This window comes from Panthera tigris, chromosome E3, assembly GCF_018350195.1.
Source record: "Panthera tigris isolate Pti1 chromosome E3, P.tigris_Pti1_mat1.1, whole genome shotgun sequence".
NCBI classification, from domain to species: domain Eukaryota; kingdom Metazoa; phylum Chordata; class Mammalia; order Carnivora; family Felidae; genus Panthera; species Panthera tigris.
The window spans coordinates 8971209-8996437 of NC_056675.1; the positions used below are offsets into that span (position 1 = coordinate 8971209).

General features: G+C 44.8%; 1 protein-coding gene across 1 annotated transcript in view; it reads left to right on the forward strand.

Annotated features, from left to right (window-relative positions):
• Window positions 1-212: 212 nt before the first annotated feature.
• Window positions 213-25229, forward strand: part of PRKRIP1 (PRKR interacting protein 1) — a 32046-nt gene continuing 7029 nt past the window's right edge. The window contains exons 1-5 of the mRNA XM_007073899.3: window positions 213-381; window positions 1079-1157; window positions 2409-2509; window positions 9710-9795; window positions 11088-11155. Coding sequence (XP_007073961.2) covers window positions 256-381; window positions 1079-1157; window positions 2409-2509; window positions 9710-9795; window positions 11088-11155 — 460 coding nt within the window. The 5' untranslated portion in view covers window positions 213-255. The remainder of the gene's footprint in view (window positions 382-1078; window positions 1158-2408; window positions 2510-9709; window positions 9796-11087; window positions 11156-25229) is intronic.

Here is a 25229-nt window from a genome sequence, read left to right on the forward strand (position 1 = left end):
CACCTCTCCCATAGGAACTTGGGCTCTCGGCTGCCTGGATTTGTACAAACACAGGAAACGAAAGCAAACAGCTTTGATCAAGACAACCTACTCGGCCACGAGCTCATGAATATTCAGCAGGATGCTTCCGGCTTGCGACTCCGCCCCAGCCCCGCCCTGCGAGAAGACTGCGCTCGCCCCGCTCGCGCGCGGCTCTGTCGTCATAAGTACGCGCCGCCACCGCCGCCGCTCGCCGTGGGGAACTGGAAAGCTGTCATGGCGAGTTCGGCTGCTTCCTCGGTGCGACCGCCGAGGCCCAAGAAAGAGCCACAAGCGCTCGTCATCCCCAAGAATGCGGCAGAAGAGCAGAAGCTCAAGCTGGAGCGGCTCATGAAGAACCCGGTGAGACGAAGCACTGGTTCGACTCCTCCTCCGAGTCCCCTTCCGTTACGGCGCTGCTGGGGACCCACGGGCCCACCTCTCCCACCTCCAGACTTAGGAACTGAGTACCCGAACCCCAGGGCCAGCCCTTAGGAAGGAGTAGGCGACCTCGCAGACCTTGAGCTTCTTCTGTCCTTGTGTTGGAGCCCAGCCCGGATGTGGGTGCTTTTAGACACTTAGAGTTTAACTTTCTGCGAACAGAAGCGTTGACTGGAAGGATAGCATTCATGGGTTAGCACAAGGGTTTATTAACTTCTAAACAGCACTGATTGTTAGAAAGGCTTTGGCTGAGCCACCCGGAGCAAATCACTCCCTCAGTCATAAAAAATAATTGGGTGAGGTCTCTTACACCTTTGGCTAGAAAGGGTTAACTCCGCACGTAGTAGAGTTAGGGTTAGAAGTTTCCAGCCATAAATGGTGAGTTGCGTTTCTGAGTTTTGTTTTGGAAAGTTAAGTGTAGCCCTGGCAAGGCCACGGGCTGTGGTAGACCCCAAGATGTATGGGATGAAATAAATCTAAGGCACCGAAGAAAATCGGCTTTAGGTCCAAGGAGCAAAGCAGCCTTTCTTCACCAATCCAGTTAAAATGCTTTGGTTTTAAGAGATGTGATTGTCAGCAGGTTTGTGCTTAAAAACGCTATTGTGTTTAAATGTTGCAGGACAAAGCAGTTCCGATTCCAGAAAAAATGAGTGAATGGGCACCCCGGCCTCCCCCAGAATTTGTTCGAGATGTAATGGGTAATGTCGTGTGTGTGTGTGTGTGTGTGTGTGTGTGTGTGTGTGTGTAAATATAGTTTTTAAAGCATAGATCTAAAAATCCTGCAGTTAGCATTTGTTAATTAAATCTAAAATAGGAAAAAAAAAGTTCACCGTTTCAGTAACTTTGTACTTACAGCAAAGGGGTATTGTTGCTTACAGTTTGGCATTAGAGAATTTTCTTCTGCATTAAAAAAAAAAAGTTTATTTATTTATTTTGAGAAACAGCGCAAGCGGTATGAGGCACAGAGGGAGAGAGAGAAATTCCTAAGCAGGCTCTGTGCTCAAACCTAGGAACTGTGAGATCAAGACTGAGCTGAAATCAGGGTCAGGTGCTCAAGCCACCCAGGAATCCCTTCTGCATTGTTTAAATAACTTATTTATTTATTTATTTATTTATTTATTTATTTATTTATTTATTTTTAACGTTTATTTATTTTTGAGACAGAGACAGAGCATGAACAGGGGAGGAGCAGAGAGAGAGGGAGACACAATCTGAAACAGGCTCCAGGCTCTGAGCTGTCAGCACAGAGCCTGACGCGGGGCTCAAACTCACGGACCGTGAGATCATGACCTGAGCCAAAGTCGGACGCTTAACCGATGAGCCACCCAGGCGCCCCAATAACATATTTTTTTAAAATCTAACTGGAAATAGCTTTATTATTTTGGGTGGTTGTAAATTAACATGCTGATTATAAAGAGGACTAAGTAACAGAGGTCTGAAAAATTTTGAACCCCCATAATTCCATCATTCCCCTGGTAGCATGCTGCTACAGCCTTCTAAACTCCCCTGGTCAAAATCACTCGTGTAAGAAAAAATGATTTTTAAAAATGTGGCCATTCTACACATACTATTTAGTAGCCTACCTTTTTCCTTTAATATACATGGACATCTTTTCAGCTCAGTAGAAATTTAGCGTGTCAAGTGTGAAGTCATCTGGCAGGGGAGGGAAAGGTCTTAAGCGATCTTCTAGGTTTCTGGTCACTTAACTGCAGACTGTTTCTCCTCTTACTACTGTGTTAGGGTGGAATTTTTAGTGACTTCCCCTTCAACATTCGTGCAACAATTCTTTAATGATGCCGACACTATGCAAGTCACTGCTAGATTCTGGAGTTCAGTGGGACATGGTCCTTTCCATTACTTCCAGTTTGTTTTTTTGGTCCTTTTTGATCAAGGGTCACCCGTGTCGGTGACTGGATTTCATTAAGAACTCTGGACTCTCCTGGCTGTAGGTTCCAGCGCTGGGGCTGGCAGTGGAGAGTTCCATGTGTACAGGCATCTGCGCCGGAGAGAGTACCAGCGACAGGACTACATGGATGCCATGGCTGAGAAGGTCAGTGAGTGACAAGGCTGGCTGAGCCCTTGGGTTTGGGCAATGTACACTTGGGACTTTTAGGAAAAAGCTGCTGCTGCTGTTTTTGGCTTTTTTTTTTTTTTTTTTTTTTTAAAGAAAGAGAGAGTCCCAAGCAGGCTCTTGCAACACAGAGCCTGATGTGGGACTCGATCTCAGGAACCATGAGATCATGACCTAAGCTGAAATTAAGAGTTGGGCGCTTAACTGAGCCACCCAGGCTCCCCAGGAAGAGGCATTTAAAGAAGAGAAGATACACCTGGTGTGAAGGCTGCCTTCTTAAGTCAGCATGGGAAACAGACGTCAAGTAAATCCAGGTTAGTCCTAGGTCAGATTCAGCACATCAAGATGCTCCCACTGGGAGATGTATGAGAGAAGGGAGACTTGCAGTTGGGCAGAAAGGACAGCAGAGACCTCTCTCCCTTCCAGGCCATTTGCCGTGAAATGGAATAGAAAGCAAGATGTCCCGCATCACTTGAGTTATTATTTCTAATTCTGTTGTTCTCTTTTTGGCCGAATGCCTATAATTCCATTCAGCTATGTGTTTAGTGTGGATAGTGTGTGTGCGTGTGTCTACTTTGAGTTGTCTAGCGTAGAGACTGGCATTTCTTCATGACAGGTGTCAAATAAGAATTGGGAATGGCTTTAGAAATTGAGGGGCACCTGGGTGGCTCAGGTGGTTAAGGATCCGACTTTGGCTCAGGTCATGATCTCATGGTTCGTGGGTTCCAGCCCCATGTCAGGCTCTGTGCTGACAACTCAGAGCCTGGAGCCTGCTTCAGATTCTGTGTCTCCCTCTTTCTGTGCCCCTCCCCCACTCATGCTTTGTGTCTGTCTCTTTCTCAAAAATAAAATCAGAAATCGTATCATAAGGGGTGCCTGGGTGGCCCAGTCGGTTGAGTGTCTGACCTCAGCTCGAGTCGTGATCTCACAATTCGTGAGTTCGAGCCCCACATCCGGCTCTGTGCTGACATCTCAGAGCCTGAAGCCTGCTTCGGATTCTGTGTCTCCCTCTCTCTGTCCCTCCCCCACTCATGCTCTGTCTCTGTCTCAAAAATAAATAAACATTAAAAAAGATTTTTTTAAAGAACTATTAAGGTTTTTGTTACCTGACTGGAAGGGCCAGAAACCTCTTTTTTATTGCTCTTAAAAAATGCTCTTTGGACATTTCGCTTATTTTATTTATTTTTCAGAGAGAGTTTTGGAGTTATTTTATCCACACCAAAAATTGTGTTGGATTTTTTTTTTTTTTTACTAGAATTGAGTTGAATCTGTCACTTAAATTGAATGAGAATGGATGTTATAGTGTTTAGTTATCCTCTCTAGAAACTTTTATCTTTTTTTGTTTAAAAATGTCTGTGTCTCTCAATGATGACTTATGGAGATTTGATACTTATCTCACTGTATTTGTTCGTAGATTTTAAGTTTTGGCGGGGCTTGTTTTTAGGTAGGCTCCATGCCCAACGTGGGGCTCAAACTCAAGACCCTGAGATCAAGAGTCGCATGCTCTACTGACTGAGCCAGCCAGGTGCCCCAAAGATTTTAAATTTTTAAATTTTTTTTTTTAAGTTTATTTATTTTGAGAGAGAGAGTGCAAGTTGGGGAGGGAGGGAGGGAGGGTGGGAGGGAGGGAGGGAGAGAGAGAGAGAGAGAGAGAGAGAGAGAGAGAGAGAGAGAATGAATCCCAAGCAGGCTCCACACTGTCAGTGCAGAGCTTGGTGCAGGGCTCGAACCCATGAACTGTGAGGTCATGGCCTGAGCCGAAGGCGGACACTTAACCAACTGAGCCACCCAGGCGCCCCCAAGATTTTAAGGGATTTTTTTATTGCAGTGGTTCTAGGTGCTCCTTTATATTTTATTCTTGACTATTAGTAAAAATCAGAAAAAATCCTGATGTTTTAGGGCTCTTCTATTTTCCAACCTGGCTATTAATAAAAACCAAATATTATTTGGCAAATTCTTTGTGATTTCCCACATTTGATTTCTCCTTTTTAAATTTTTTTTATTTTTTATTTAAAAAAAAATTTTTTTTAATGTTTTTATGTATTTTTGAGAGAGAGAGAGCGAGAGAGAGAGAGACAGAGCACGAGTGGGGTAGGGGCAGAGAGAGAGAGAGAGACACACACACACACACACACACAATCCGAAGCAGGCTCCAGGCTCTGAGCTGTCAGCACAGAGCCCGACACAGGGCTTGAACTCGTGAACCGCGAGATCATGGCCCGAGCCGAAGTCAGACGCCCAACCGACTGAGCCACCCAGGCGCCCCTGATTTCTCCTTTTAACATGCATGAGAGATTGCCTCTCATTCTTAATCTTACAACATGCAATGTAAAACCTTTTCCTCACTCTGACTGTGGTGCCCATTTTTTCATGGAATACGTTTGTGTGTTTTAGAGATTCACATGCTTTAAAATGATATGTATTTGTATTGTGAAGTCACCACCTTGAGATGAAGACCTAAGCTGAGATAGAGTCAGACACTTAACTGACTGAGCCACCCAGGTATCCCTTATTTGCTTTTTATAAAGGAGGAAACCGCTTTGGGCAACAGCGTGTGATTTTCCAATAATTTGCTTAAAAAAAAATTAACTCACTGTAGAACTTCTTCCTATATAAAGGAAATAAAATGCTTTAAAAATTTAAAATAATCATTCACAAGGGGTACCTGGGTAGCTCGGTTGGTTAAGCGTCCAACTTCGATGCAGGTCATGATCTCACAGTTTGTGAGTTCTAGCCCTGCATCAGGCTCTGCGCTGACAGCTCAGAGTCAGGAGCCTGTTTCACACTCTGTGTCTCCCTCTGTCTCTGCCTGTCCCTAGCTCATGCTCTGTCTCTCAAAAACAAACATTAAAATAATCATTCACAGGGCGCCTGGCTGGCTCAGTCGGTTGAGCGCCGACTTCGGCTCAGGTCACGATCTCGCGGTCCGTGAGTTCGAGCCCCGCATCGGGCCCCTGTGCTGACAGCTCAGAGCCCGGAGCCTGTTTCAGATTCTGTGTCTCCCTCTCTCTGACCCTCCCCCATTCATGCTCTGTCTCTCTCTGTCTCAAAAATAAATAAACGTTAAAAAAAAAAAAATCATTCACAAAAATAGAATACTACTTAGCAATAAAAAGGAATAAACTGATATATGCAACAGTGTGGATGATTCTTAAAACATATGCTGAGTGAAAGAAGCCTTGCATAAAAGAGACCACACTGTAAAATTCCATTTATATGAAGTTCTACAAGAGGAAAAATTAATGTATGTAAACAAAAAAAAAAAAAAAAAAAAAAATCAGGGGCTCCTGGGTGACTTAGTTGGTTAAGCGTCCGACTCTTGATTTCCACTCAGGTCGTGGTCTCAACGGTTTGTGGGTTCAAGCCCCGCACCTGACTCTATGCTAACAGCAGAGGCTGCTTGGGATTCTCTCGAGCTCTCTCTTGAGCTCTCTCGCTCTGTCAAAATAAACATTTTTTAAAAATCAGAATAGTTGTTTCTGAGAGTTGGATAAGAAAAGGTACGAGGGAACTTTCTGGTGTGATTACATTGTACACTCTAGATTTGATCATTTTGTTGTATGTATTACCTTAAGTGGAAGAAAACAGAAAAACCGTTAACAAATATTAAACTCTAGTTGATGATATGCATGCTTAAATCTTTAGAGGTGAAATGTCCTGGTGTCTGCAACTTACTTTGAAATGTGTTAAAAAGAAATAAGATGGATTGATGGAAGGATAGAGGGATAGATAGGTGGACAGGCATGTGCTAAAGCAAGTAGCAAAATGTCTGTAGGATTTAGTGGTGGGTATACGGACTGTATGATTCCTTCAACTTTTCTATGTTGGAAATTTTCCAACATAAAATGCCAGGGAAATTATTAAAGGGATAGATATGATACAGAAGAAACTATGGAGATTTAAAATTTACTGGAATGGCCAAAAATTGAGTTTGAAAAATACCTTTATGATTTTGGAACAGAAGGGAATCATTGCCGTGGTGGTTTTCACCTGCTGTTTGCTTGTCCTGCGTCTCTCTTGGCCCCCAGCTGTTGGTGGTTCTTCTCCAGCTACTGCCGTCCTCTGGATGTGGCATTCTCAATTCTAGGGGGGAGTTTCTGGTGGCTGGTCACACCTCTACCTGGTCACTGAAGTGGGTTTTCCACTACCAAGAATAAATAAAACTCTATGTAGAAACTATCTGAAGCTACTTTAGCTTCATTCTGAAACTACTTTCCATACTGAAACTACTTTGGAGGGAAGGAAACAGAGCAAGCTGTTGGCTCAACTACCATCAGCTAGTCTGGTTTTTATACATCGATTAAAGACCCAGGGAAAACACAGAAAAATGTTTCACAGACCTTGAATCCACACAGACACGCAGGTTCTTATTTCACACGGCGAAAGACAGGCTCTGAGGTTAGAAGAAACAAAGAGGCAAGGGTGTCCCCACCTTTCACGGTGACCAACAGGGCGTCGCCACTGGAAGGGCTCGTGGCGCCGCTCGTGGTGAGCTCAAGTCCTGCCAGGCCCGGCGGGGCTCCGGCGGGTCACTTGTTGGCTGCAGCTGCTCCGGCAGCAGAGTGAGTTTATGGTCCAGCTGTGAACAGACCACATGCTTTTCCTTTTAAGTCGTTTGCTTTCTGGTGCTCTAATCGGAACTGGGTTCCTTGAAAGGAGACCCTTCTCTCTTTTTTTTCTTATTTACTTATTTACTATTTTTTACTTTCTATTTTAGAGTGTGAGTGGGGGAGAGGGCCCAGTGGGGGGAGAGGGAGAGAATCTTAAGCAGGCTTCGTGCTCAGCGCGGAGCCCAACTCGGGGCTCCATCCCACAACCCTGGGCCGAAATCAAGAGTCAGACGCTCGACTGACTAAGCCACCCAGGTACCCTGTTTTATTTATTTTATTTTTTTTAGTGATCTCTGTACCCAGCGGGGGGCTAGAACTCGCCACTCCGAGATCAAGAGTTGCACGTTCTTCGGACTGAGCCAGCCAGGCGTCCTGACTCCTCTCATTTCATGATCTCTGCTCTCAGTTTCTGCGTCACTCTAAGCAGAGCCACACAGCCCTGGCAGTGCAGGCCAGCAGAGGGGTTGAAGCCACCTTGTCCTCTGCTGGCCCCTTGTTTACTCTGTTGACCTTTAAGGCTTTGACTAGAAGAACGAGATGGCATTTTATTATTTTTTTTAATTTAATTTAATTTTTTGAGAGGGAGAGAGAGTGCAAGTGGGGGAGGGGCAGAGAGAGAGACACACAGACTCCGAAGCAGGCCTCCAGGCTCAGAGCTGTCAGCACAGAACCCGATGCGGGGCTCAAACTCACGAACTGTGAGATCATGACCTGCACCGGAGTTGGACGCTTAACCGACTGAGCCACCTACGCGCCTCAGAGACGGCAGTTTAGATCCTTGTATCTTTGTGGTTTACAAGTGCTTTCTAGTAGGTTATCGTATGTTATCCTTTCTAAAGGCTCTAGGAGAGAGGAATTGGTCTTTTCCCCATTTTATAGGTGAGAAAACGAAGGCTCAGAGACAGGGAGCTGCTATGAAGGGAATTATTAGCCAACAAGGGCAAGGGTTGGCTTTGTATGGATGTGTGTACACTCACGTATTCCTGTGTGACACATGTATGTGCTTAGTCGCAGTGATGGCACTGGGTGTTGTCTTGCTGTGGAATCAGTCACCTGATGACTGTCATCATTAAGACTTGAAAATCCCATGGTTCCCCCTCTCTGGCTGTTCCATCTGATGAGCCCAGGTCACCGTAAGGAAAAAACGTGCCCCTGTGTGTCTCCTCTACTCTCAGTTCTCTGCTCCTCTTCTGACACTTCTGGTCACCAAGTATGTGGGGATTTCTCTCACACCAAGCAATTCTGTGACGCTAGCTGAGCATCCTACAGTTTAACTCAATCCTGATGCCATCCACCAGGCAAGAACGTCCAATGCCACATGTTCAACGGGCTCAGTCCCATGAGACTGCCTCCCCGCCCCCAACCACCTCAAAGGCCAGGCCCAGGCCCAGGTGTTGTCCCCTGTCCTTCTGACCGACTGGCTGTGGATTAGAGGTCTCCCACCACTCCCTCCTCAGGTTCAATTAAGTTGCTCAGAGGGACTCACAGAACTCAGGAGAAGCCAGGTGGAAGAAGGGGGCACAGAGCTTCTGTCCCCTCCCAGCCCCTCCACATGTTCACCAACTCGGAAACCATCTGAACCCCATCTTTTTGGGGGTTTGGAGGCATTACTACTAAGGCACAATTGATCAAATCATTGCCATTTGGCAGTTACTTCAGCCTGCAGCTCCTCTCCCTCCCTGGAGCACAGGAGGTGGGGCTGAAAGTTACCCTGGTGACCAGCGCTGCTCCTTAAGGGCTTTCCAGAACTCACTCGTTAACTTAAACTCCTGTGTTTGAAAAGGGGCTTGTTATAAAAAAAAGACACCATTTCACCTTTCTCTTGGGAGCTATTTCAGAAACTGGGAACATAATTAAGTATTATAATAAAAGGTGCCCCTGTGGCTCTTGAATAGGAAATTTATAGGAGCTTTTGGAGCCACGTTCCAGAAGTAATGGATGAAGACCAAATACAGTTGACTCTTAGCAGGTGATTAGGGGCACCAACCCCTCCACCATGCAGTAAAAAAATCTGTATATAACTTTTGACTTTCCTAAAACTCTAATAGCCTTAGCTATTGACCCAAAGCCTGATAATATAGTCAGTTAACATATACTTGGTTACGTGTATCATATACTGTATTCTTATAATAAAGTAAGCTAGAGAAAAGAATGTTAAAATCCCGAGGAAGAGAAAATACAGTACTGGACTGTATTTATCGAAAAAATCCACATGTAGGTGGACCCGCACAGTTCAAACCTGTGTTGTTCAAAGGTCAGCTGTGTACGTTTCTTATTGTAAATCACAATGTCACACTAGCCAAGGCCCTGGCTACGTAGCCGGTAATTCTTCCTCTGCCTTCAGGGAATACACAGTGTGCACCTTCTCGTGCGCTCATGTTTTGTGTATGACTGCCACCCTACGGAACGAAGTAACTTTCGCCATCAGAGAGCCAGATACTGGGGGCACCCTCTTAATGGTTACGGTGGCCCCAGAGACCCGGATGTGCCTATGGCACCCCCAGTGCTGCGACTTCCAGAGCTCCCATACCCAGCCCAGAGTGTGTCTAAATGACGTGTTTTTTCACAGCAAAGATTGGATGCAGAGTTTCAGAAGAGACTGGAAAGAAATAAAATCGCTGCAGAAGAGCAGACAGCAAAGCGCCGAAAAAAGCGGTAAGGGCTTTGTGGCTTCTCCTAACCGATGACACTTAAAGGCAGAAACGTGAAAGCTGGGGAATGAGTCGTCCTTGCGGTCAGAAGTTCACCTTATGACCTGTCAAGGTCTTAGGTGTTACCCAGTGGAGGAATGGCCTTCCTTCCAATAACTGAGAAGAGATTAGGTCACTTAACTACCACTGCATCCCCCTTCCCCCGTACAGATTCTCCATAGCTCAGGTCAGCACTTTGGTGCCCACGTGGATTTCTGGGCCTCCTTCCCTTCTGTATTTTAACACCAAGTTTAACAATATGCTGCGAGTAAGGTTCCCTTAGCTTGTTCCTTAAATTAGGGTGTGTGACCTCCCTCAGTGACATCGTGTGAGCGTGTAGACTGCATGTGTGTGTGTGTTTTAATAAATACTCCCTCGACCTTTAAAGAGCTGAGCAGGATTCTGAAAACAGTCCTTAATTCTTATTTATTCATTTACTTATTTAAGTTTATTTATTTATTTTGAGACAGAGAGCACGAGCAGGGTAGGGGCAGAAAGAGAAGGGGTGAGGGAATCCCAAGCAGGCTCCACACTGTCAGTACAGAGCCCAACGTGGGACTCGAACTCACTAACCATGAGATCATGACCTGTGCCAAAATCAAGAGTCAGACGCTTGACCAGCTGAGCCACGCAGGGGCTCCTGAACAGTCCTTAATTCTTAGTCTGTTTCTGGCAATCTGTTCGTGTATTGGGGTAGTTCTTTTTCATTTGCTTTCCAATAGGCATAGTAAAGGTAGTTAAAGAGCACATCTGTATGCTACAACTTGATTACACCTTTTTTTCTGTTTTGTATTTTTTCTTTTATCATGTTCCAGTTTCTGCATGTAGAATTAAATAAGAAACAAAACCTGTAAAGCTGTAACATTTCACATGGAAATGCTGCCCAGCCTTCACCAGCTTCGGAAATCTGACCTTTGCTGATGGCTGCAACGAAGTGTCACCTAAAAAAATAAATAAAAATAAATAAATCAAAACAGTCCCTAAACATCTTGGAATGAAAAATCTGTCCAATATTTCTGAGATTGTTTTAATCACCTCAAGACTCTGAAAGGTTGTTTCATTTTGATTCAAGAAGAAAACAGCTTGATAATGTTGATGGTGTTAGAGTAGCAGAATCATGAGAAAGTATTTCTTCCATTTCATTATTGTAGTGTTTGTGTAATTGTAAGGTCTTTAAACATTCCATAAGTAGCTGTTGTTTTCTAAAATACATAGTAAGGTAGCGGGGGAATTAATAGATTTATTTTATATTTGTAGCCAGAAGTTAAAAGAGAAGAAATTATTGGCAAAGAAGATGAAACTTGAACAGAAGAAACAGAAAGAAGGTGAGTGGCACCTGCTTTTCTTGGTTGGGACCTTTCTCACCTATCAGGAGTGAGATTTAGAGTTTGGAGCTGGTTGGCTGGCCACTGAAGACACGAGGACTTCCTTCCATGAGTTAGGACGCGTTTAATTGCAAGTGTCAGGATGTTAAACTGGTGTCAGCAAAAAGAAAGATGCTGACTGGCATTAAGTCAGGACAGACCTCCCTTCAGGGATGGCTAGTAAATGAGCTCCGTGATGTTACTGGCCTTCTTTGTCTCCCTCTGTCCCCTGGCTCCTTGTCCTCAGGCAGGTGCATGTCCTCCCTGTGGTTGTGGGGTACCTGGGGCTGCACCATGCCTCATTCTCGTCCAGTAGGAAAGACGGAGGGGATGTCCCTCGCAAAAGTGCTTTTGTGTTTTTTTGGCCCTGATGAAGTCGCTTGGCAAGTCAGTTAAGAATGCTTTGGGCTATAAAAAAAAAAAAAAAAACCCAGAAAACTAGCAGTAGTTAAACAAAGAAGAGTTCATTTCTCTCACTTAATAAGAAATCTGGTGGTAGATGGCAGCCTCTTGTGGTTCAGCAGCTCAGGAGTGGCAGGCCCAGTATCCCCTGCACTTCTCTTGGCCTTTACTTTGTGGGTGTGAGATGGCTGCTGTGGCTCCTGGCATCATACCTGTGTCCAAAGGGGAGAGAAGTGCAGGGGATGCTGGTATTTTAACAGAAGTGCAGAAGATCCCCCAGAAGTGCCCAACAGATGGCATTTTATATTTCACTGGTCACCTTGCCATCCCTTGCTGCTATTAGGTTAGACGAATAGAAAACCGAACTGTTGTGACCGTGTTTAACCTGTCATGATCTATCCCTGGGAGCCGGCTACATTGCCACCCCGGACTGGGATGAGATTTTGTTAACGAGGAGGAATAGGGGTGAGTCACGTGTCAGTGTCCCACAGTGCTACCAGTCCTGTCCACCTCTGAGCACTCCACCTGGCCAGAGGTGCCAGCCGCTCCCCTGAGAGCCCCTGAGCTGAGAACCCGGGAAAGAGGGGCCTCAGATGGAAAGGACCAAAGATGCTAAGAGACCAAAAAACGACAAGTGCATACACATTACTGAATTGGTGGCTGTTCCCTGATTGACTAGGCATGGTTCCTGGTTAGACGGTTGTGAGTTTTGGTCTTAAGATAAAGTCAGACTTTCACTGACACACTAAATATGATCGGTCCCTTCCAGGATCAGTTTCCTTATGGTTTGTAAATGTACTGCGTGACACCCTCTGTATGGTATAGTCTTAGACTCTTCCTCCCCATTTCTTAGAATCATTTCTTTTATAACACTGAAATATGATTGCTAGGACCTCATCCCTGAAAGAAACCACCTCATTACTTTCCCAGCCCTCTTCCTCCCCACACACACAGGAACATCCAGTACTTGATCCAAGGGCTGGAGGATTGGGCACAGGAGCCAATCTCATGGTTTTTGGTTTTTGGTTTTTGGTTTTATTTATTTTAGAGGGAGCGAGCGCATGTGTGAGTAGGGGAGAGAAAGAAGGAGAGAGAATCCCAAACAGGCGTCACACTCAGTGTAAAGCCTGATGCAAGGCTCGATCCCATGACCCTGGGATCATGACCTGAGCCAAAATCAAGAGTCGGACACTGAACCAACTGAGCCACCTAGGCACCCCGAGCCAGTCTCATGTTATATCGAAGGAGGTATTGTAACTTGGACCCATGACATCAGGATATAGAAAGGTCCTTGGCTCTAGGTGATTTATGTTTTCTTTGTGTTGTCATTGCTATTATTTAGTGTTTAGTGAATTTCCTGAGCTAATTTTGTAAAGCCTGCATTCTTTATTGAGTCTGCTTTGTTAGCTTAGTGGTCAGCTGAAGAGTAGAGATTTCTTTGAACTTCCAAGTCTCACAGCCTTTGCCGAGGGGCTCTACGTATCTGTAGGAACATGCCTTCAACGTTTTGGCAGGCGGTTCACAATTTGCTTTAGCCTTCGTGCCCTCCTTGCACAGAGCTTCAAGGTCAGCCAGAGGTGAGATTAGGACCATCACTTGTCTTTCTTAGACAGGTACACAGCTCTGCACGTGGCTGTCTAAAGTCCCAACTTTTCCTCAGGTTTTGATGGATTTCTTGATTGCGCCAACTGTTAATACCTTAGGCAGCTGCAATGTTCAACAGTTGCCACTGGTTGTTTTTGACGACCACCCTTGAGAAAGGGCTGTTTGCACTAAGGTTGAATGAAGATAAGCCTTGGGAGTGGAAGTTTTCTGGGGAGCAGCTAGACAGCTCACATAGGGACAGTGCTCTGAGTATGGAACTTCTGAGGACCGTCCAACAGTTTACTTCCTCCAGTGGCTGCCAGGCGGTTGGTTTCCACAACCGCTGTGGTGATGAGGGGCTACCTTGGATATGGTGAGAGAGAGACGTTAGAATGCCACAGAACTTGCTGTACTTACCAAGGTTCAGCCATTTTTCTCGAACAATCCAAGGAATGTTTCCAGAGTTCTGAAAAAGTTGGTTTTGACAATTGTTGATGTTCTTAGTTATCTTTATGGAGGAGCAGATTTTTAGAGATCCTTACTCTGCCATTCTGAAAGTGCTTCCATCCCTTTAGACTTTTCCCTGCCTATATTTGAAATGTTTCTTGGGGGCACCTGGGTGGCTCGGTCAGTTGGGTGTCTGACTTCAGCTCAGGTCATGATCTCACAGTTTGTGGGTTCGTGTCCTGTGTCAGGCTCTGCGCTGGCAGCTCAGAGCCTGGAGACTGCTTCAGATTCTACGTCTCCCTTTCTCTCTCCGCCCGTCCCCTGTTTGTGCGCGTGCCTCTGTCTCTCTCAAAAATAAACATTTAAAAATAAAATGCACTGGGGCGCCTGGGTGGCTCGGTCGGTTAAGCGTCCGACTTCAGCTCAGGTCACGATCTCACGGTCCGTGAGTTTGAGCCCCGCGTCGGGCTCTGGGCTGATGGCTCAGAGCCTGGAGCCTGCTTCCAATTCTGTGTCTCCCTCTCTCTCTGCCCTCCCCCGTTCATGCTCTGTCTCTCTCTGTCTCAAAAATAAATAAACGTTAAAAAAAAAAAAATTTTTTTTTAATAAAATAAAAATAAAATGCACTAATAAAAATTTTTCTTCTGAATAAATATGTTTCATGTAGATATCAGATGTTTGAGTCATGGGTTTTTTTTCCCCCCCATTCTTAGAGTCTCTACCTTTTTATATTGATCTGTTTGGATTTTAGGGCTACCATTTTATTTGGGGGTTTTTCTGTTGTTCCTTCTGTATTTCTGTTTCTTTTTCTCTGTCTTTTGTATTATTTGAACATTTTTTTTAATCTCACTTTAATGTATTGTGTTTTTAACTATATCCCTCTCTCTAGCTTTTTAGTTGTTCCTCTGCAGCTTGCTATATATGTACTCCTTTCACAGTCTACTTAGAATCGGTATTTAAGTGGAATGTAGAAACTTGTCACCATTTAGGTCTCTTGACCTTTTATGTTGTGGTTGCCTTAAGTATTACATCTACATACATTGAAAACCCTAGTGGATAATGTTATTTTTGTTTTCAATCATCCGGTACATTTTGAAGATCAGGAGGAGAATTGTCTAGAATAATAATAGTAACCAGATAGTTAGATTTCTGTTCTTCCTTTGTCCGTGATGTTCCAAGCTTACCTCTGGCATCATTTCCTTTCTGTCTGAAGAACTTCCTTCAGTCATTTGGTTAGAAGAGGTCTGCTGGCTATGAACGTTCTTTGCTTTTCTTCATATGAGGCTGTCTTTATATCACCTTTGTTCCTGAAGGACATTCTCACTAGATATAAAACTTGGGGAGCACCTTGGTGGCTCAGTCGGTTAAGTGTCTGACTCTTGATTTTGGCTTAGGTCATGATCTCACTGTGAGTTCGAGCCCCACGTTGGGTCATGATCTCACTGTTTGAGCTCCGCACTGTCATTGCGGAGCCTGCTCTCTCTCTGCCCCTCCCCTGCCTGCCCTTGCTTACTCACTCTCAATCTCTCCCCCTGCCCCTCTTTTAAATAGATGAACTTAAAAAAAAATTTGGGGTTGGCAGTTTTTTCTTCCAGCACTTTAGAAATACCATGCCACTTTCTGTGGCCTGCATGGTTTCTGATGAAAATTTTATAACTATTGAGATTGTTCTATCATTATTTTTATCTGGCTGCTTTTAATATTTCTGTCTTTAGATGTCAACAGTTTGATTATGATGGGTCTGCATATGGATTTCTTTGGTTTAATCCTGTTTGGATTTCACTGAGCTACTCCAATCTGTAGGCCTGTTTGTCTTTTGTCAAATTTGGAAAAATTTTGGAAGCAAAAAGAATATAAAAACAGGGAGGGGGACAAAACATGAGAGACTCTTGAATATGGAGAACAAACAGAGGGTTACTGGAGGGGTTGCGGGAGGGGGGGGATGGACTAAATGGGGAAGGGGCATTAAGGAATCTACCCCTGAAATCATTGTTGCACTATATGCTGCAAACTTGGATGTAAATTAAATTAAAAACAAATTTTTTTTGGAAAAATTTTTATTCAGTCGTTTTTGTTTCTGGTCTTCCTATTGGATAATTCCTACTGATCTGACTTCAAACTATCTCTTTCCTGTGCCATCTATTCTGCTGTTAATCCTTTCCAATGGATTTTTTTTTTTATCTCAGTTACTGTGTTTTTTCAGAAAAGTCCTGAAATTTCCAGTAGATTCTTCTTTATATGCCTTCTATTTGCTGCAATTTTCTCTCTTTCCATTCATTTCAAGAGTGTTCACTCTTCCCGGAAAGATTTCTAAGCAACTGCTTTAAAGTATTTGGTTACTCCAGCATCTAAGTCATCTTAGCATTGGCATTTGTTGATTGTCTTTCCCCGTGCAAGTCGAGATTTTCCTGATTTTTCATATGTCAAGTAACTGTCTACTGTATCCTGGGCATTTTGAATATTCTATCATGAGGCTTTGGTCTTGTTGATACTTATTTTAGCAGGCAGGCAGCCTGGTTCTCGCCAGCCTTCTGTAGGTTGTGGTTGCGGCTCCAGTGTCGGTTGGGTTCTCGGAGCATTTGGTATGATGGCTAGGGCCACGTCCATACGTGTGCTTGTCAGCGTGAGCCCAGGGATTCGGGAGGTTCTAATCTTTTTCTCCGTGACTGCTCCTGTACTCTCCGGATCCCTAGGACTCTCCTTTTCAGAACTCCAGGCAGAAAGCCGGGGCTTTAGTTACCACTCTGGTACGTCCTTCCTCCAGTTGCCCCTGCATCCAGGGCGGAGGGGGAAAGCGGCAGGCTTGCCCAGCTCTCTTAGGACCCACAGCTCCTCTGATGGGAGAGAAAGGCTCCCCTCTTTTGAAGTGTTTGTGCCAGCAGGCCCCCGCTGCCGCCGCAGTTGCTGTTGCCGCTGTGACTCTGGCAGAGTGGCCTGGGAGCTAGGGTGTGAGAGAATGGAGAACAAAGAAGCACAGAATTTCCCTTACTCTGAGCATCGGGAACCCCCTTTCTTACTCCTCAGACTACAAGCGGAGGGTTTCTTGTGTTCTGTCTGCGCCCAGGCTTCACTTCTGCATGTTGAACATCTGAGTCTGGACCGAGGGATACCGGAGTGGGGAAAAACCCTAGGAATTCAAAACTGTTCCAGTGGCACTTTGTAGGCTGGTCTTTTTCCGCAGTCTGCTTGCTTCTCAAGAGTCCATCATTCTGCCCAGGTCCCGTCACTATATTCAGTGGAGAGGAGGAGTCCGTGTGCTTGCTTTATCTTACCTGGAACCTTCTATTTGTTTTTTGTTTTGTTTTGTTTTTAATTCAAACACGGGACTTTAGCTCTTTTGCGTTTTAACTTGGTGCTCTCGGCTCTGTTGATTCAGGTTCCAAAATCCTTTTGAATTCATATCCTGAAATCAGCATGTTGCCTACCATGTCTTTCTGATGTTGTCATAGGCAGATTTGATAAACATAATTCCCTTGTCATTGATAAAAATGTCGAACCAGACTGAGCCTGGGTGGGGGCCAGAGCCCTTTAACATCCACAGGAGAGTTCTTCCTTGTAGGCTGGCAGGAACTGGTTTGTTAAAACTCTTAGTGTGGAGTTAATTCTCCCACTAAGAAAGCAACCAGACTCCCTCTTCTTTCCTCTTACCAACAGACATGGCATAAGAAACTAAGTGGTAATATGAGATCATGGAGTGAGTATAGTAGAGGTAAGTTCTAAAGTTAGCTCTCCCTCTGGCTCACCCTGACCTCAAACATCTGGGTTCTCTTATTTGAAATTTCTTTTTTAGCTTATAACTGATAAGCTCTTTCTCGATCTAAAATTCTGTAGTTTGATAACTTTGCCAAATGCCTTGCTGTAATTACTATATTTGGGGGCGTGGGGTGGTCCCTCACCAGTGAGTCTAAAAACTCTTTCAGAACAAGAAACAGGTGTTAGTTTGCACTTAATGAACGAACCTGTATTGGGTCTTTGGAATGGCATATAAACTTTTTAGTAATCGGTTCTGTAATTGAAGGGGACCAGTGGCACCATCACAGAGCTGGGGCCTCTTGAATCCTCCTTTTCTAACCTCTTCTAGACATTTGGTGCACCTGACCGTACAGTTTTCTGTCGCCTTTCTTTAATTTGCCCGAGGCTATGAAGTGTATTTGAGATCGTACAGCAGGCTTTAGTGTTTTCGGGGAGATTTCATCTGGAGCCTCCAGCTTCTTTACAGCAGCCTTGTGCCCTCTCCCCGGGTCTCCACCTGTCTTAAAGTTCAGTTCTATCAAAAAGACAGATGTTTGTCATAATGCCACATCCCGGAGTCACACCACAGTAGCACGGTGTTTTCTCAAGCCGAGGGTGTGATCTTCACTCACTAAGTCATGCAGTTAGTTTTGAGGCTGCAGCTGTCATTTTTCCAGACATCAATAGAACAGACTAGAAATTGTCAGAGTGCATCACACTCTGGTTAAGTATTTGTGAAATTTTCTTTCAGATTCTGTGTCAGCTGTGGGCTGCAGACCAACAAATTTGAAAATCATTGTTCAGATTCAGGGGCCCTGCTCTTATGCTTAATTGTGAAGTTAGCACCTGTACGTACTAAACAGTGATCAGTAATAATACATGGTTGTGTGTGCTTGGTACCAGTGAGCAGGATAGAGTGCTGGTCATAAAGACGGTGTGTATGCCTTTTACTGTGCCTTCTCAGTTTCCTTCTTTATTTTTCATATTGTGAAAGACAAAATAGATCTTGTCTGATTGAAATGAATAGAAACTTAATGTGGTGATACCGAGTTGTGCCACAAGGTGGCTTCTGTGCACCGCTGGGTTCTTGATGGGCTTGGACTGAAATCGGTCCAGCTTTTTAGGCCCTTCTAAAAAGCAGCAAGGGGCAGCTGGCTACGAGTTCCATTCTGTTGTTCACGAGGAAATCTCCCCGTTCGTTGTCCTTGCCGGTCCAGTGACTCAGTGAAGACACCCTGCAGTGCAGTCTGAACAACACCACGGGATGGCATTAAGCCAATCTGGATTTTTGAAACCTTGAACTCCTGAAACGATGTGTTCTAACACCAATGTTACTTGTCCTGACATAGGCCTCCCTATCAAAGAAACCCAGGGTGGCCTCAGGCGATTTGTTGTTAGGTATGTCAAGAGCAGTTTCTCATCCTCTGTGCTCTCCTGCTGTCGACATTTTGGGCTGAAGAATTCTTTGCTGGGAGGGGCTATATCCTGTTCACTGTGGGATGTTTAACTCTACCTGCTAGAGGCCAGTAGGACCCACTGTTACCTAGGTTACTGACAATCAAAAAGGTCTCCAGACTGGGGCGCCCGGGTGGCTGAGTTGGTTAAGCATCCAACTCTTGATTTTGGCTCAGGTCATGGTCTCACGGTTTGTGAGTTCAGGCCCCACATCAGGCTCTGCACTGCCGGTGTGGAGCCTGCTTGGGATTCTCTGTCTCCCTCTCTCTGTCTGCCTCTCCCCCACACGCTGTCTCTTGAAAATAAGTAAAACTTAAAAAAAAAACAAAAAAAACGGTCTCCAGACATTGCCAGTGGGGAAGGGGGGACAAAATTGCCACGGTCAACACTCACGTCAACTGGTGTGTTCAGAAGGAACTCAATATATGTTTTGGATTGAACTGTTTGTTTCAGTGCCAAAATTCTTATACACGCTATGTTGAGAAACTCTTCGTATTGTTTGTGTCTTTTGAGAATAAAGATAATATGTGGTCATTTTAGAAATTTTTGGAATATGCAGACAATTCATGATCTCAAGGTTTGTGAGCTCGAGCCCTGCCACTTGCGCTCACTCACTCGCTCTCTCTTTCTCAAAATTAATCAGTTGATTACAAAAAAGAAATCTGGGGGCCTGGGTCGCTTTGTCATTGAAGCGTGTGACTCTCAGTTTTGGCTCAGGTCATGATCTCACAATTTTGTGAGTTCCCCCACATCGGGCTCTGTGCTGACAGTGCAGAGCCTGCTTGGGATATTCTCTCTCTCTCTTTCTTTCTCTTTCTTTCTTTCTTTCTTTCTTTCTTCCTTTCTTTCTTTCTTTCTCTGCCCCTCCCCTGCTCACACTGTCTCTGGATTTCAAAATAAATAACTTTAAAAAAATTAAAAAATTTTGGAATATGCAGAAAAGAATAAAGTCAAAACTTTAATCCTAGGGCTCCTGGGTGGCTCAGTTGGTTGAGTCTCCGACTTTGGCTTAGGTCATGATCTTGGGGTTTGAGTTTGAGCCCCACATCGGGCTCTGTGCTGACAGCTCAGAGCCTGGAGCCTGCTTGGGATTCTGGGTCTCCCTCTCTCTCTGCCCCTCCCCCACTTGTGCTCTGTCTCTCTTTCTCTCTCTCTCTCTCTCTCTCTCTCTCTCTCTTTCTCTCTCTTTCTCTCTCTTTCTCTCTCTTTCTCTCTCTCAAAAATAAATAAAATGTAAAAAAAAAATTAAAAAAGTAAAATTAAAAAAAATTTTAAGTAAAAAATAAAAATAGAAAGTAAATAAGCAAAAAATAAAAAGTATCCGTTTCAGTTACACTCTGTGGCATTTACTTAGTATTCCTAAAATATGTGAATAAAGTCAGATCCCTGGATTTTACAATGTTATGTAAACAATAGTATAGCACTAATGGAAACAGCTCAAATGTTATCCTAGTAAAGCCTCTTTCTGTTCTTTTGCTTTAGTCTCTTGCCACATGCACGTGTCATTTGTATGTAGTTACAGTGTATGAACAGGTTTCTGTTTTGCTTATTTTATTTAATATTGTGAGAATTTCCAGTCCTTCCTAATTTTTTCAGTGACTGATGACATCCAGCAGTTGGCATGCTATGATACGTCTAACCTTTTTCCCTTTTGTTAGACATTAGCTTGATTTGGTTTGTGTCTTCTTTAGAAGACACGTTAGCGACTATTATATACCTGTCTCCCTTCCCCCTTTATAAGGTTTATTTCCTTAAGATACATTTCTAGCAGTGGGAATTACTAGATCATAGAATATAAAAAGATTCCGTGCCTCTTGAAATACGCTACTTTCCAAAGGAGTAGTTCCAGTTGTTACTGTCATCTACAGGATGCAGTGGGGCACACTTCTGCCATATCCTTGCCAGCGCTGGCTTTTAAAAAATTGTTCCTCCAGGGGCACCTGCGTGGCTCAGTCAGCTAAGTGTCTGCCTGTTGCTTTTGGCTCAGGGCACGATCTCAAGGTTTGTGAGTTCGAGCCTCGCGTTGGGCTCTGTGCTGACAGTGCAGAGCCTGCCTGGGATTCTGTGTCTCCTTCTCTCCCTGTCTCTCCCCTGCTTGCTCTGTCTCTCTCAAAATAAATAAATAAACTAAAAAAAGTTTTATGTTCCTCCACATGGATAAGAATGTGACTTCAAACAAAATTCATCTGAGTAAATTTGAGGATCAAATTGGCTTAATTTTAAGCAATTCATGAAACGGACACCATCCCATCTAGCAAGTGGAGAGATGCCCCCAGGAGGTGTACAAAATGGAAGGTTTTTATTGGAAGGAGGGTCAGGCAAGAAGATACAAGCAAAAGAAAAGAAAGGATTGTTTCAAGCTGGGAAATCTTTGTGGGGAGGGCAAAAGGGAATGGCAGGGTTTTTATCATTCAGATGACCTCTCCCGTGTAGATCTGGAAATTTCAGGTCCACTGTTTAAAAGTCACATTCCTGGCATAGGTTGAAACTGTCATTAAGTCTTGTTTGCTGTCGCGCGGGGGGGGGGGGGGGGGGGGGGGGGGGGGGGGGGGGCGGCAAATGACTCAATTTTGGGCTTCTTTTTTCTTTTTTAACATTATGTAATACCAGGGGCACCTGGGTGGCTCGGTCGGTAGAGCATGTGACTCTTGATCTCAGAGTCATGAGTTCAAGCCCTGGGGGTAGAGTTTACTTAAAAAAAATTACAACAATAGCTAACGTTTATTGAAAATTTATTATGTACCCCCAGCTGTACGAGCTTTGTGATACTAACATGATCCTCCCGACGACCCTGAGAGACAGGCACTGTGTTATCCCAGTTTACAGTTGAGGGACCTTAGGCACCAAACAGTGCTGGCACCCACAGAGCCGGAGGGAGGGAGGGGACGGGGCAGGATTTGACCCCAGGTGATGCGGCTCCACGTTCTGTGTTTACCCACGAGGTGACCCTGCTTGAGATCTAATCAGCAGCTCCCGCGTTCCCAGCTCTTCCTTTCCAGCCTCTCCACCAGTTGGGTCTGGCCACTCCCTTCCAGCGGTTCTCTGCCCTCGCCAGGCGTACGCCTCCGTTCTTCACCTCACTTCACGCGCTCTGGACTCTGCGCTCTTTCCTTTTTCCCGCCCCCTGAACCCCCCTCTGCCTGAAGGGCTTGTAGTCATCCCCCGCCTTCCTCCTGCCATGTTTCTCTCTTTGTAAAGCCTTACCTAACCTCCCTCCTCAACCTAACCAAACTGTCCCCTCCACCTTGCTCCCAGAGGGTGCTGCACATGCTTACTCGGTTTATAGAATCTGCTAAATCCTGTAATGTAGTTGTCTATTGAAGGAGCCAGGATCAGGCTGTCCCAAGATGGGCCACGTTGGCAGGAACATTATTTTGAGTTTGTTAACCTTAAAAATAAAAATTGCTAGTAATCTGGGGCACCTGGGTGGCTCAGGTGGTTGAGCGTCTGACTTCAGCTCAGGCCATGATCTCACAGTCCATGAGTTTGCGCCCTGCGTTGGGCTCTCGGCTGACAGCTCAGAGCCTGGAGCCTGCTTCAGATTCTGGGTCTCCCTCTCTCTCTGCCCCTCCCCTACCCATGCTCTGTCTCTCTCTGTCTCAAAAATAAATAAAAACATTTTTAAAAAATTGCTAGTTATCTTAGCAGCCAAAAGGGGGTTATTTGGAAATAGAAAAGAACCGCAGTCGGGGCAGGCAAGCTGCAGAAAACCATAGGCAAGTCTGGGGAACAAAGGCGAGGTAATGCTTTTTTAAAGAGGACAGGGGTAAGTTGGGAAGGCCGTTACAAACCGGAAGTCCAGTGGAGTAAACTGAGAATCCAAAGTATGGTGGCTTCTCAGTGGCTGGGCTTTTGGGGGGATACACAGTAAAGCATTTCTTCCTCTGCCTGGGATAGAAGAGTAGTAACCACGTGCAAAGTCAAGCCCATCTCTCCCTGTTGGGTCTGCAGCCGACCTCGAATGGTAGGGTGTGAGACCTCCCCCTGCCAAAACCCCTCAACTCCATTTTGGTGAGGTTTCCTGTTACTAGTTTTCATAAGTTAAAAGCAACCAAAACCTAGCAGATTCAGGAAAAGCTCTTTACCTCCCCCCTCAACCACCTGCTCTGTCAGGAAGAGAGCTATTAATAGAGATTCCTCATTACCTAAGAAATTATCTGCACAGTAGGACAACCTTTGTTTTCCAAACATCTCCTATTACCTTCCTGCTAGCGGTTTTCCGCCTCTTTATATCCTCAGGCTTCTGCCCTCTCCTATGCTCAGGATGTCACTCAAGCCTTCATGTTGCGTGTTCTTGGAATTTTGTATCTGTCTGGATTCCCCATATATACAAAACTAAATTTGATTTTCTCCTATTACTGTCCCATGTCAATTTGATTCTTAATCCAGCTAGAGGGACCTTGAAGGGCAGAAGAAATTGTCCCTCCCAACACTATTCAGGTGTAATCTCAGTTCCATGAATGTGGTACAGTGTCCTTTTTTTTTTTTAATAAGAACTTTTTAACATGGTTTTAGATTTACAGAAAAAGTGCAAAAATAGTACAAAGGATTTCCATATACTCAGCTTCCTTTGTTATTAATATCTGAAGTTAACCGTTCCTTTGTCACAATTAATGAACCAATTATTGATAGATATATTAGCTAAAGTCCATACTTTATTCAGACTTCTTTAGTTTTCACCTCTAATGCCTTTTTCTTGTTCCAGAATCCCATCCAGGATATCACGTTACATTCAGTCACAGTTTCTCAGACTTTGCTTGTTTTTTGCCTTTGAGAGTTTTGAGGGTCTGGTGTCCTGGAGAGTGTCCCTCGATTGGGATTGGTCTGATATTTTTCTCATGATGAGACTGGAGTTACTTATTTTGGGGAGGAAGGCCAAAGAGGTAAAGTTCCATTCTTAATGACATCATGTCAAGGCTGTATACTGTCAAGATGACTGGCACTATTGATGTGTTGACCTTGATCACCTGGCTGAGGCAGTGCTTGTCAGGATTGCCTACTGTAAATTTACTCCTTTTCCCTCCTTCCCACACTGTACATTTTGGGAAGAAGTCACTATGTGCAGCCCGCACGTATGGAGTGGGGGATTATGCACCCTCTCTGTGTGGGTGGGAATGCTACATGAATTATTGGAAATCCTTCACAGGTTTGTCTCTTCTCCCCTGTTTGTCTATTTATATCAATATGGACTTGTGGATATTTATTTTATACTTTAGGTCGAATCCGGTACCACTTTATTTCTTTTGTTACTCAAATTGTTATAGCTTTGGCCATTGGGGGCACTTTGCTTTGGCTCCTGTGTCCCTTTTACATACTCCTGTTATTGTGGGATTTAGGTGGGGTTTCCTTCCTTCCTTCCTTTCCTTCCTTTCCTTCCTTTCCTTCCTTTCCTTCCTTTCCTTCCTTCCTTCCTTCCTTCCTTCCTTCCTTCCTTCCTTTCCTTCCTTCCTTCCTTTCCTTTCCTTTCCTTCCTTTCCTTCCTTCCTTCCTTCCTTCCTTCCCTTCCTTCCTTCCTTCCTTTCCTTCCTTCCTTCCTTCCTTTCCTTCCTTTCCTTTCCTTTCCTTTCCTTCCTTTCCTTCTTTCCTTTCCTTCCTTTCCTTCCTTCCTTCCTTTCCTTTCCTTTCCTTTCCTTTCCTTTCCTTTCCTTTCCTTTCCTTCCTTCCTTCCTTCCCTTCCTTCCCTTCCTTCTTTCCTTTCCTTCCTTCCTTCCTTCCTTCCTTCCTTCCTTCCTTTCCTTCCTTCCTTCCTTCCTTCCTTCCTTCCTTTCCTTCCTTCCTTCCTTCCCTTCCTTCCTTCCCTTCCTTCCTTCCCTTCCTTCCCTTCCTTCCCTTCCTTCCCTTCCTTCCCTTCCTTCCCTTCCTTCCCTTCCTTCCCTTCCTTCCCTTCCTTCCCTTCCTTCCCTTCCTTCCCTTCCTTCCCTTCCTTCCCTTCCTTCCCTTCCTTCCCTTCCTTCCCTTCCTTCCCTTCCTTCCCTTCCTTCCCTTCCTTCCCATCCTTCCTTTCCTTCCTTTCCTTCCTTTCCTTCCTTTCCTTCCTTTCCTTCCTTTCCTTCCTTCCTTCCTTCCTTCCCTTCCTTCCTTCCTTCCTTCCTTCCTTCCTTCCTTCCTTCCCTCCTTCCTTCCTTCCTTCCTTCCCTCCCTCCCTCCCTCCCTTCCTTCCTTCCTTCCTTCCTTCCTTCCTTCCTTCCTTCCTGGCACTACAAGCTATTCCAGACTTACCTCGTGTATTTCCTGCCCCAGACCTAGAAGCAGCCATTTCTCTGAGGAGTCTTGGTTTGTTTTATTGGGGAATGGTAGTACAAACCGAGATCTGGGGGTTAGGTGTGCTCTTCGCTACCGGGGTGTGGTTGTTTGTAGGCCAAGGAAAAGTGCACGTGTACTGACCAGTGTATAAGTGCATTTTTATAGTTATTTC